General features: G+C 49.0%; 1 protein-coding gene across 1 annotated transcript in view; it reads right to left on the bottom strand.

Annotated features, from left to right (window-relative positions):
* Positions 1-1097: 1097 nt before the first annotated feature.
* ints4 (integrator complex subunit 4) overlaps positions 1098-13718 on the bottom strand; it is a 66887-nt gene continuing 54266 nt past the window's right edge. The window contains exons 20-23 of the mRNA XM_055665853.1: positions 11727-11886; positions 7247-7390; positions 3689-3809; positions 1098-1768 (exon numbers count right to left, since the gene is read on the bottom strand). Of these exons, the coding sequence (XP_055521828.1) occupies positions 1569-1768; positions 3689-3809; positions 7247-7390; positions 11727-11886 (625 nt within the window). The 3' untranslated portion in view covers positions 1098-1568. The remainder of the gene's footprint in view (positions 1769-3688; positions 3810-7246; positions 7391-11726; positions 11887-13718) is intronic.

Consider the following 13718-nt stretch of genomic DNA (forward strand, 5'->3'; position numbering starts at 1 on the left):
GAGCTGGCCAACTTCGGAGCAGGGAGAGCTGTGGTGGCGCGCGACTTCGGAGCTTCGTAGGCTCCGGCTGCAGGCCCTGTGGACAGGAACATCGGGAGCTCGCGGGTCCCTGGTGGGAGACCGCTTTTCGTAGCTCCCGCAGCGGCAACTTCTCCCACTGGAATCGTGGGGTGTAAATGACTCGGAGCGGGGCCTAACATCGCTTAACGGTCGCGGGACTTACCATCGCCCACCGGGGGCTTTAACATCGTGAGCCCCAGTCACCTCGACGCTGCAGTTGGACTGCTAGGCCGCGGGAGAAGAACAAAGGGACGAGATAAGACTTTTGCCTTCCATCACAGTGAGGACGTGTTAGAGATTCACTGTGATGGATGTTTATGTAAACTGCGTTAAGTGTGTTAAGACTGTAGAAAATGCAATTTTGTTCGAACCAAGCTGTTTGAATAAGAATAAAAGGCATTCTATTCTACGGTGGTGGGATCTGTTTTGTTTGATTGTGTTGTAAATACTATTTTTAATGTTTGAATAAATATTTTTGATTTAAAAAAAAAAGGAACAACACTGCGCAGCGCGGACCTGGAACGAGGACCACCCTTCTGCCCGTTTCGCGTGAAGAGGAAGCCAGGCACGACAGTCTTGAATCCGTTTATGTCAAACTTTCATAAGAAAATATAAGTTGATTATTCCGAACGCCTCTCACTGCCGCCCAGTGTTTCCATCGGATAGCGCTGATCTTGAAACGTTTGAATGCAATGTTGGATACTTGTCCATCCTTCCTTTTGACAGGAACGTCCCACTTGTGAATTTTTTTTTCCGGCCACTTGCCGGCACCCACCATAGTCGGCGAGAAAATGTTCAACATCTTGAAAACCCAGTGGCGACCAGGAAAAAGGTACGACTCTTTGGGTGACTACTCACCACCAAACGGGCCTCACCCCCGCTACACGTCAAAATGTTCAACGTTTTGTAAATCAAGCGGCATCCAGAAAAAGGTACGACTCTTTGGGTGACTACTCACCACCATACAGGCTTCAACCCGCGGGTTGAAGCCTGTATGGTGGTGAGTAGTCACCCAAAGAGTCAAAAGGTAATCTTAGGTAGACAAAAGAGTCACCCAAAGAGTCAAGAAACACGTCAAAATTTCAACATGTTCAAAATCCAGAGGCGACCAAAAAATGGTACGACTCTTCGGGTGACTACTCACGACCATGCAGGCGACACGTCGCAGGGTGAGGCCTGTTTGGTCGTGAGTAGTCCCCCAAAGAGTCGCCGCTGGATTTTCAACATGTTGAACATCTTCGGCCACCTGCTGCGACTATGTCGGCAAGTCGCCGAAAAAAAAACCGCGTAAGCGGAATTAGGTCCTTCATTGCTCCTGCCCTGAGCTGCTCAGAGTTTGGTTCTCAGGTGGACAACTCACACCTTCCCTCCAACACTAGCTCCGTCCACAACTGACCTAGAGTGCCCTCGCTGCTCGAGTGAAAACGCCCCGACGTCGTAACGCCCAGCTCAGCACAGTCCGCTGGCCTCGGCAGCTTGCCACCTGCCGGCGGTAGGTGTTGGCCCGCTCATCTCCTGGTGGGCTTTGGCATGAGGTAGACCTTGACCTGCTTGCTCAGGTTGATGGTGCCCTCGATGACGTTGGGGGCCTGCAGCAAGGCCTCGGTGCTGTCGCTCCACGGTGACCTGGACAACGGGCCCAGGCTCGACGCCCTGCCCTTGTTGGAGCTGTAGGCCAGGAGCAAACGCACCTCAACCTGGCACGGCTCTGTGGGGGGGGGGGCAAAGATTTAGTTTAGTTCACGGATACAGCGCGTGTAAACAGGCCCTTCAGCCCACCCGAATGTTCCCTCCCCCTCTGTGGGCCTCTATTGAAACATATAAGGTTAACGTCGCCTATTTCCTTCGCTCCATAGATGCTGCTGCACCCGCTGAGTTTCTCCAGCACTTTTGTCTGCCTAAGATTATTAAGGGTTTGGACACGCTAGAGGCAGGAAACATGTTCCCGATGTTGGGGGAGTCCAGAACCAGGGGTAAGCCATTTTCAGTTTAAGAATAAGGGGTAAGCCATTGAGAACGGAGATGAGGAAACACTTTTTCTCACAGAGAATGGTGAGTCTGTGGAATTCTCTGCCTCAGAGGGCGGTGGAGGCCGGTTCTCTGGATGCTTTCAAAAGAGAGCTCGATAGGCCTCTTAAAGATAGCGGAGTCAGGAGATATGGGGAGAAGGCAGGAACGGGGTACTGATTGGGGATGATCAGCCATGAATGGCGGTGCCGGCTCGAAGGGCCGAATGGCCTACTCCTGCACCTATTGTCTATTGTCTCTGTGCAAAGTACTTATGATACAGAGTCATTGTGTATCATAACAAGTACTTTAATTTGAATACATACAGAGACTATTGAAATGAGTACGGTGTAGGCTTCGAATCGTAAGGTTAAATAAACTAAAAAGGCATCATGGAAGGGAATGGAGGGTTATGGTATGAGTGCAGGCAGGTGGGGGACTAAGGGAAAAAAGTTGTTCGGCGGACTTGTAGGACCGAGATGGCCTGTTTCCGTGCTGTAATTGTTATATGGTTATATGGTTAAAAAGCCTCATGGCTGCCCGCAGTGGCGTGGAAAACCTGACTTGGATTATGGATCAGGTCATCAGCAGCAAAACCAGACACGGATCCAATCAGCAATACGCTTTGATCTACACTCTCATCCATCTAAACTCCAGCGAGTACAGGCCCAGTGCCGTCAAACGCACATCGTACGTTACCCCACTCGTTCCTGGGATCGTACCAAACAGAATCTGACTGACCAATAAAAGGCAGTGTAGATGCAGTCTTACATACTTTTATAACCAAAATACTTCATAGTTCACAGTTTATTTGGGGTTTGTAGTGTACAATAGTGTAATACTCCGCGCCGACCAGCGATCCCCGCTCACTAACACTACCCTACACGCACACTCGGGACAATTTATATTCATGCCAAGCCAATTAACCTAAATACAAGTATGTCTTTGGCGTGTGTGAGGAAACAGAAGATCTCGGAGGAAACCCATGCGGTCACGGGGAGAACGTGCAAACTCCGTACAGACAGCACCCGCCGTCTGGATTCTGGCGTTGTAAGGTTTAATTTATTGTCACGTGTACCGAGGGACAGTGCCATGTGTTCCCCAGTCAGCAGAAAGACTATATTACAATTAAGCTGTCCAGTGTTACAGACACAGGGTCAAGGGAATAACGTTTAGTGTAAGGTAAAGTTCGATTAAAGTTAGTTCAAAGGTTTCCAATGAGGTAGATGAGGGGTAAGGACCGCTCTCTGGTTGTGGTAGGTTGGTTCAGTTGCCTGGGAAGAAACTGTCCCTGAATCTGGAGGTGTGCGTTTTCACACTTCTGTATCTCTTGCCCGAGGGGAGAAGAGGGAGTGGCCGGGGTTGAGACTGGTCCTCGATTATGTTGCTGGCCTTGCCGAGGTGTAGATGGAGTCAATGGAAGGGATGCGTGATAAACCTGCACGTCTTTGGAGTGTGGGGGGAAACCGAAGGTCTCGGAGAAAACCCACGCAGGTCACGGGAGAACGTGCAAACTCCGTACAGACAGCGCCCGTGGTCGGGATCGAACCCAGGTCTCTGGTGCTGTAAGCGCTGTAAGGCAGCAACTCTACTGCTGCGCCGCCCGCCCAGAGTCTCTTACCTGTCCATGCGGTGTGGGAAAGGTAGACTTGAGTGATCAACCTGTGTCTTCCTGGCCCAGGGTTTCGGAAATCAGCCGGTTTGGGATGGATGATGTGGGCCTGGCCATCTGGGTACGTGACCTGGTGGTGACACAAGAGCACATTCATGACACACTGGCTGATACTGTCCCCCCCTTCTTACCTACAGTGTCATAGAGTAATACAGTGTGGAAACAGGCCCTTCGGCCCAACTCGCCCACACCGGCCAACAATGTCCCAGCTACACTAGTCCCACCTACCTGCGCTTGGTCCATATCCCTCCAAAACTGTCCTATCCATGTACCTGTCCAACTGTTTCTTAAATGCTGGGATAGTCCCAGCCTCAACTTCCTCCTCTGGCAGCTTGTTCCATACACCCACCACCCCCTGTATGAAAAAGTTACCCCTCAGATTCCTGTTAAATCTTTTCCCCTTCACCGTGAGCCTGTGTCCTCTGGTCCTCGATTCCTTGGTCCTACTCTGGGAAAGACTCTCTGCACCACATTCCTTCCTCTGGCTTCACAATTCGCAACTTTTCGATCCTTGCGTCACATCTTTTTCTCATCTCTGCTGGTTGACCATTCTTTGGAGGTCGAGGGAAGACTTTAGACTCGAGAGGATTTGAGTATAAGAGCAGGGAGGTTCTACTGCAGTTATACACGGTCTTGGTGAGGCCACACCTGGAGTATTGCGTACAGTTTTGGTCTCCTAATCTGAGGAAAGACATTCTTGCCATAGAGGGAGTACAGAGAAGGTTCACCAGACTGATTCCTGGGATGGCAGGACTTTCATATGAAGAAAGACTGGATAGACTCGGCTTGTACTCGCTAGAATTTAGAAGATTGAGGGCGGATCTTATAGAAACGTACAAAATTCTTAAGGGGTTGGACAGGCTAGATGCAGGAAGATTATTCCCAATGTTGGGGAAGTCCAGAACAAGGGGTCACAGTTTAAGGATCAGGGGGAGTCTTTTAGGACCGAGATGAGAAAAACATTTTTCACACAGAGAGTGGTAAATCTATGGAACTCTCTGCCACAGTAGGTAGTTGAGGCCAGTTCATTGGCTATATTTAAGAGGGAGTTAGATGTGGCCCTTGTGGCTAAAGGGATCAGGGGGTATGGAGAGAAGGCAGGGATGGGATACTGAGTTGGATGATCAGCCCTGATCATATTGAATGGCGGTGCAGGCTGGAAGGGCCGAATGGCCTACTCCTGCACCTATTTTCTTTGTTTCTATGAGAGATACAGCCTGTAAACAGGTCTGGAGTAGGGTCTCGGCCCTAAACGTCACCTATTCCTTTTCTCCAGAGATGCTGCCTGACCCAGCTGAGTTACTCCAGCTTTTTATTGTCTATCTTCGGTGTAAACCAGGGGTCGGCAACCTACGGACCACGGGCCGGAACTGGCCCGTAACTTGAAATCATCCGGCCCGCAGGCGTCTTTTTCTTTTCAATTAGTTTTCGTGACCTGGGAACTGCAGCCAGTCCCGGGGACACGAGGGACCTGGGAACTGCAGAAAACTCATTGATAAACTCATGAAAACTAATGTGAAAAACAACTCCAAGTGTCACACTAGTTAGTAATAATACGTACTAATAATATATACTAATTTATGTATTATTACTAATTTAGTTAGGATGTATTATTATTACTTTGTGGCATCAGCTGATACTTATGGTCGAACCCTCGTCAGTAGCTACGAAGGCTGGCATGTGACGTCAAGGGCTAGGGGGAGTGTCCTGCTACATAAGCTTATCTCACCTTGAGATCTCACCAGTCAACAGGTAGCTGAGCTGGAGCCAACAACCTCGCTCAGCTACAGCAGCAATGACAATTACGTTAGTGGACCAAACTTACATGTAACACTTGAATAAAAACTACTGTTTGAACCTGCCTGACGTCCGGCCTTTTCATGACCACGTTTACTGCCGCTACAACTTCCATTTACTAACTATGGCTATAGATGAGGCCATAGTGTCCTGTGTCCTGCCCCCGATGCAGAACAAGGTTGCCGACACCTGGTGTAAACAGTCCATGCCGACCAGCGATCCCCGTACACTAGCTCTATGCTACACACGAGGAATAAATTACAATTTCACCGAAGCCAATTAACCTGCAAACCTGCGCGTCTTTGGAGTGTGGGAGGAAACCGGAGCGCCCGGAGAAAACCCAGGCAGGTCACGGAGAGAAGGTCAAAACTCCGTACAGACAGCACCTGTAGTCAAGATCGAACCAGGGACTCTGGCGCTGTGAGGCAGCAACTCTACCGCTGCGCCATCGTGCCAGATTTGATCAAAGTCCGATTCAGATTCAGATTCAGATTCAATTTTTAATTGTCATTGTCAGTGTACAGTACAGAGACAACAAAATGCATTTAGCATCTCCCTGGAAGAGCGACAAAGTCGCTGTATAGTTATGAGAGGCATGGATGAGGCAGGCAGTCAGAACCTTTTACACCCTGGAGGTATAAGGGCTAAAGGCGGGTTAAAGGGACCAACTTGGTTAGTATGGATGAGTTGGGCTGAAGTTTAATTAATTTTAAATTTCAGTTTATTGTCACGTGTACCGAGGTACAGTGAAAAGCTTTTGTTGTATGCTAACCAGTCAGCGGAAAGACAATACACAATTACAATCGAGCCGTCCACAGTGTACAGATACATGATAAGGGAATAACGTTTAGTGCAAGCAAAAGCCAGCAAAGTCCCATCAGGGATAGCCCGAGGGTCACCAATGAGGTAGATGGGAGGTCAGGACCGCTCTCTAGTTGGTGAGAGGACGGCTCAGTTGCCTGATAACAGTCGGGAAGAAACTGTCCCTGAATCTGGAGGTGTGCGTTTGTTTTCACACTTCTGTACCTCTTGCCCGATGGGAGGGGGGAGAAGAGGGAGTGACCTGGGGTGAGACTGGTCCTTGATGATGCTGCTGGCCTTGCCGAGGCAGCGTGAGGTGTAGATGGAGTCGATGGAAGGGAGGTTGGTTTGTGCGATGGTCTGGGCTGCGTCCACAATTCCTGCCTGTCTTGGATGAACCGTTCTAGGAACGGCGTGTTTCCGCGCTGTGTGACTCTGCCGCTGATTGTAGAAACATAGACAATAGGTGCAGGTGTAGGCCATTCGGCCCTTCGGATGAGCACCGCCATTCAGTATGATCATGGCTGATCATCCCTAATCAGTACCCCGTTCCTGCCTTCTCCCCACATCCCCTGACTCTGCTATCTTTAAGAGCCCTATCTGGCTCTCTCTTGAAACCGGCCTCCACTGCCTTGATTCCGTTAGCCCTAAGAGCTAAATCCAGCTCTCTCTTGAAAACATCCAATGAATTGGCCTCCACTGCCTTCTGTGGCAGAGAATTCGACAGATTCACAATTCTTTGGGTGAAAAAGCTTTTTCTCATCTCAGTCCTAAATGGCCGACCCCTTATTCTTAACTGGTGTGTGACCCCCTGGTTCTGGACTCCCCCAACAAGGGGAACATTTTTTCTGCATCTAGCCTGTCAAATCCTTGGTGGATTTGATATGTTTCCATGTTGCGTGGACTTACCTGCACTTTGATGATGGACTGAGGGTCCTGCACGTGCTCTAAGGTGGCGTCCACGTCCAGCGCGACCACTAGACCGGACGTGAACCGCAGTGGGTTGTCCGACTCGCCAGTGGGCTCGATGATGGTCGCAGAGGCCTTGTGTACCTGCATAGAAACATAGAAAATAGGTGCAGGAGGAGGACAGTTGGCCCTTCGAGCCAGCACCGCCATTCATTGCAATCATGGTTGATCGTCCCCTATCAATAACCTGTGCCTGCCTTCTACCCATATCCCTTGACTCCACTAGCCCCCTAGAGCTCTATCTAACTCTCTCTTAAATCCATCCAGTAACTTGGCCTCCACTGCCCTCTGTGGCAGGGAATTCCACAAATTCACAACTCTCTGGGTGAAAATGTTTTTTCTCACCTCAGTCTTAAATGGCCTCCCCGTTATTCTAAGACCCTGGTTCTGGACTCGCCCAACATTGGGAACATTTTTCCTGCATCTAGCTTGTCCAGTCCTTTTTTAATTTTATACGTTTCTATAAGATACCCCCTCATCCTTCTAAACTCCAGCGAATACAAGCCTAGTCTTTTCAATCTTTCCTCATATGACAGTCCCGCCATCCCAGGGATCAATCTCGTGAACCTGCGCTGCACTGCCTCAATCACAAGGGGGACAGGGGGACAGAGTGTGGGCTCTGTGAGGCTAGCAGAGGTTGCAAGGAGACCTGACAGAAGGTAGACAAAGAAAGCTGCAGTAACTCAGCGGGACAGGCAGCGTCTCTGGAGAGAAGGAATGGGTGACGTTTCGGGTCGAGACCCTTTGTCCAGAGTCAATAGACAATAGTTGCAGGAGTAGTTGTTTAAGAAGGAACTGTAGATGCTGGAAAATCGAAGGTAGACAAAAATGCTGGAGAAACTCAGCGGGTGAGGCATCATCTATGCAACGAAGGAAAGGTGCAGGAGTAGGCCATTCGGCCCTTCGAGCCAGCACTATCATTCAATGTGATCATGGCTGATCATCCACTATCAGTACCCCATTCCTGCCTTCTCCCCATATCCCCTGACTCCGCTATCTTTAAGAGCCCTATCTAGCTCTCTCTCTTGAAAGTATCCAGAGAACTCCACCGCCCTCTGAGGCAGAGAATTCCACAGACTCACAACTCTCTGTGAGGAAAAGTGTTTCTTCATCTCCGTTCTAAATGGCTTACTCCTTATTCTTAAACTGTGGCCCCTGGTTCTGGACTCCCCCAACATCGGGAACATGTTTCCTGCCTCTAGCATGTCCAAACCCTTAACAATCTTATATGTTTCAATGAGATTCCCTCTCATCCTTCTAAACTCCAGAGTGTACAAGCCCAGCCGCTCCATTCTCTCAGCATATGACAGTCCCGCCATCCCGGGAATTGACCTTGAAAACCTTGTTTCAATACCAGCGTGTGGAGACGGGAGCTCCGCCAGATCCCAGCCTGTGAATGTGGAGCAGAACAACAGACAGCCAACCATGTCATCTCTGGGTGCCCGCTCTACCACCCACCAAATGGAGCTGTCAGGGCCTGGCAGACATTTACGCCAACGGAGACAACACCCGGCTTAAGATCTAACTATTCCTTTGGTTTATTTATGTTTCATTCGCAAGAAGAAGAAGAATCTCTAAACTAAACTAAATTGGCCTCCACTGCCTTCTGTAACAGAGAATTCTTTTGTTTGATGGAATGGGGCCATTGCCATTATGTGAAAAGGACTCAGTGACCTGGTTTAATTATCCAGAGGGGAAACTAATTGAAATTGTTCTATATAAAGTTAATTTAAATAAATCTGGACTAAAATTGTACAGGGCTTTTGGGAGATTACATCTGGAGTACTGTAGCTTTATAGTGATCTTGTGGAAGGTGCATAAGTTCAGGAGAGGAATATACAGGTAAATGCAGGAGGATGAGGGGTGATCTTATAGAGGCGTACAAAATCATGAGAGGAATAGATCGGGTAGACGCACAGGGTCTTTTATCCAGAGCAGGGGAACCAAGAACCAGAGTCTGTGGAATTCTCTGCCTTAGATGGAGGCCGGTTCTCTGAATACTTTCAAGAGAGAGCTAGATACGGCTCTTAAAGATAGCGGAGTCAGGGGATATGGGGAGAAGGCAGGAACGGGGTACTGATTGGGGATGATCAGCCATAATCACATTGAATGACGGTGCTGGCTCGGAGGGCTGAATGGCCTACTCCTGCACCTATTGTCTATTGACATGGGTTTAAGGTGAGAGAGGGGGAGGGAGATTTAATAGGAACCTGAGGGGTAACCTTTTTCACTCAGAGGATGGTGGATATATGGTGGGTATATACAATCAGTTTTAGACTGGTGCATGTAAATGCAAGGAACCTATTGTCTATTGACTACGGGTGCTGTCTGTACGGAGTTTATACATTCTCCCCGTGACCTGCGTGGGTTTTCTCCGAGATCTTCGCTTTCCTCCCACACTCCAAAGACGTCCAGGTTCGTAGGTTAATTGGCTTGGTGTCAATGTAAATTGTCCCTAGTGTGTGTGTAGGATATCGTTAATGTGCGGGGAAGGGTGGTCGGCACGGACACGATGGGCCTGTTTCGTTCTGTGTCTCTAAACTAAACTAAACTTGCAAGCATGTGTGAGATAGAACTGCAGATGCTGGTTTAAATCAAAGGTACACACAAACTGCTGGAGTAACTCAGGGGGTGAGGCAGCATCTCTGGAGAGAAGGGGCTCATGTTGTCAACCTGCCCTGTCAACTGACCTCAGTCAGGCCAACGACAACAATCAGAGACAGCAGCGGCTTGGCGTCAACCCAGAGCATGCGCCCTTTGAACCTTCTGAATGTTGTAGTCGGCAGGGCAGTACTCTGCATATCGCCAACTTGGACAATTTTACATTTGTATCAAGCCAATTAATCAATCCAATTAACCTACAAAGCTGTACGTCTTTGGAGCGTGGGAGGAAACCGAAGATCTCGGAGAAAACCCACGCAGGTCATGGGGAGAACGTGCAAACTCCGCATAGAGAGCACCCGCAGTCGGGATCGAACCCGGGTCTCTGGGGCTGCATTTTGCCATAAGGCAGCAACTCTACCGCTGTGCCACCACGACTGCCCTTTTCAGGGCGGGCACCGACGGATGTCGTACCGGATGGCATCACCCTGCTGTGGAACTCCTGCTGCGTCAAACGCAAGAGAGGAAGAAGTCTGGAGAGGAGGAATGGGCGACGAGACCCGAAACGTCGCCCATTCCTTCTCTCCAGAGATGCTGCCTCACCCGCTTGCAATCCTGTTCGGGACAAACATTGTGGGCTGAAGGGCCCGTTCGTGTGCTGTACTGTTCTATGTTCCACCTAGGTTTTAGTTTTTTAGTTTTAGTGATACACAGCGTGTAAAAACCAGATCAATTTCTTAAGACATCTTGGTGAGACCACACCTGGAGTATTGCGTACAGTTTTGGTCTCCAAATCTGAGGAAGGACATTATTGCCATAGAGGGAGTGCCGAGACGGTTCACCAGACTGATTCCTGGGATGTCAGGACTGTCTTATGAAGAAAGACTGGATAGACTTGGTTTATACTCTCTAAAATTTAGGAGATTGAGAGGGATCTTATAGAAACGTACAAAATTCTTAAGGGGGTGACCAGGATAGAAGAAGGAAGATTGCTCGCGATGTTGGTGAAGTACAGGATAATGGGTCAAAGCTTAGTTTTAAGGGGGAAATCCTTTAAAAACCGAGATGAGAAGAACTTTTTTCACACAGAGAGTGGTGAATCTCTGGAACTCTCTGCCACAGAGGGTAGTTGAGGCCAGTTCATTGGCTATATTTAAGAGGGAGTTAGATGTGGCCCTTGTGGCTAAGGGGATCAGGGGGTATGGAGAGAAGGCAGGTACGGGATACTGAGTTGGATGATCAGCCATGATCATCTTGAATGGCGGTGCAGGCTCGAAGGGCCGAATGGCCTACTCCTGCACCTAATTTCTGTTTCTATGACATGGACACCCTTTACTGAATTTTTCAACAATAGTAGGGTGAAACAAATTTAAATTGAAATACGATGCTACGTTGGGTGGGGGGGGCAAGGTATATCTCCATCTTTTTCTCGTTCTTTTCTATTCTATCCCTTCACTTTTTCCTTTCTTCTTTCCTTGCTTTCCCTTTAGAAACATAGACACTAGGTGCAGGAGGAGGCCATTCGGCCCCTCGAGCCAGCACCGCCATTCAATGCGATCAAGCTTTGTTTCCTGTTTTCCATTTTTTCAATTTAGGTTATAAGGTTAAAACTGAAGCTGTACAATAACGGTATCATTGTAGATGCCGAACGTTCCATCCTTGTACAATTGCTTCTAATAAAATAAAAAATAAAAACATTAAAAAGGAGATACACAGCACGGTGAACAGGCACGTTGGGCTCAGCTTTCATGTGAGATGGGGAAAAGGTGAATGGAAAATGCGTGGGGGCAGGATGTTTTACATAGGATAAAGCAGGTACCTGGTCGGTTAGCTTTAGTAGGACGATGGTGCTGTTTCGGAGAGTGGTCTGCAGAATCTTCACCAGCTCCATGGGCTTGCAAGCCATGAGCCTGGGCAGCACCTCCAGCAGCTTCTCCACAAAGCTCTCCTGGAAGTGCTGCAACTCAGCCGCAAAACGCCTGGAAGAGGAGTTAAAGGCAAAGATGAGTTGCATCGCGGCTTGGTTCGGCAACTTGTGCGCCCAGGAGCGGTAAAGGGCAGCAAAAAAGTGGTAACCACTGCCCAGTCCATCACCGGCTCTGACCACCTTACCATCGAGGGGTTCTATCGCAGTCGCTGCCTCAAAAAGGCTGGCAGCATCATCAAACACCCACACCATCCTGGCCACACACTCATCTCAATAAGGGGTAAGCCATTCGGAACGGAGACGAGGAAACACTTTCTCTCACAGAGAGTGGTGAGACTGTGGAATTCTCTGCCTCAAGGGGGCGGTGGAGGCCAGTTCTCTGGATGCTTTCAAGAGAGAGCTAGATAGGGCTCTTAAAGATAGCGGAGTCAGGGGATATGGGGAGACGGCAGGAACGGGGTACTGATTGGGGATGATCAGCCATGATCACATTGAATGGCGGTGCAGGTTCGAAGGGCCATTCCCCCGACTCCGCTATCTTCAAGACTCGCAACATTTTTTTTGTCGCCACAGGAATTTGAAATCTACACTACCCATCTACACTAGTCCCACCTGCCTGTGTTTGACCCATATCCCTCCAAACCTGTCCTATCCCTGTACCTGCCCACAGTCTGATGAAGGGTCTCGACCCGAAACGTCGCCCATTCCTGCTCCCCAGAGATGCTGCCTGTCCCGCTGAGTTACTCCAGCTTTTTGTGTCTACCTGCCTAGCTGTTTCTTAAACGTTGGGGTAGTCTCAGCCTCAACTACCTCCTCTGGCAGCTTGTTCCATACACCCACCCCACCCGCTGTGTGAAAAAGATACCTCTCAACTTCCTAGTAAATCCTTTTCCCCTTCACCTTGAACCCATGTCCTCTGGTCCTCGATTCCCCTACTCTGGGCAAGAGACGCTGTGCATCTACCCGATCGATTCCTCTCATGATTTTATACATCTCTATGAGATCTCCCCTCATCCTCCTGCACTCCAAGCAGTAGAGTCCCAGACTGCTCAACCTCTCCCTGTAGCTCACACCTTCTAGTCCTGCCCAAAGATCCTATAGATAGATCACACCTGCTAAATGCTATGGGCTGTTGAGTAGTACGCAACGGAACGCAACCTGGGCCATTTTTTCATCCATTTCAGTAACCCGACCATACCCGGCCCAACCCGACCCGACTTGCAGTGTAATCAACTTTGCGGGGGAACAATTTGTGTTAATAAATTTAAAATTCTGAAAATGAGGAGAAGATTTTGACCAAATAACTTTTATTTTTACGAGGATGTTACCGTAACTGGTTTCCGGCTCCGCACTAGTTATCTTTGGGATCTTTGGTGTGGAGACGGTAGCCGGTTACAGAAATGGGGCTGAAAATGACCCATGAATCTGCCCATGACCGTACTACGTCTTTTTCGGCGAGTGATCTATCTTGCTATATCCGCTATAGGATCTTTGGTCTTGCCCTGCACATTGCCATTAAAAGTGCCCTCTTCTCACCTCATCGCTATGCCCTCTAGTGGTGGACATTTCCACACTGGTGTGAAAGATTCTGACCATCTTAACGTGTCTGTGCCTCTCAATGTTATATACTTCTATCAAGTCTGGAACGGTGGCGCAGCGGTAGAGTTGATGCTTCACAGCACCAGAGACCCAGATTCAATCCTGACTACGGGTGCTGTCTGTACGAAGTTTGTATGTTCTCCCCGTAACCTGTGTGGGTTTTCCAGTTTTGTTTAGTTTGGAGATACAGCACGGAAACAGGCCCTTCGGCCCACCGGGTCCGCGCCGACCAGCGATCCCCGCACAATAACACTATCCTACACACAATTTTTACATTTACACCAA

This window comes from Leucoraja erinacea, unplaced genomic scaffold (genome assembly GCF_028641065.1).
Source record: "Leucoraja erinacea ecotype New England unplaced genomic scaffold, Leri_hhj_1 Leri_155S, whole genome shotgun sequence".
Lineage (NCBI taxonomy): Eukaryota > Metazoa > Chordata > Chondrichthyes > Rajiformes > Rajidae > Leucoraja > Leucoraja erinaceus.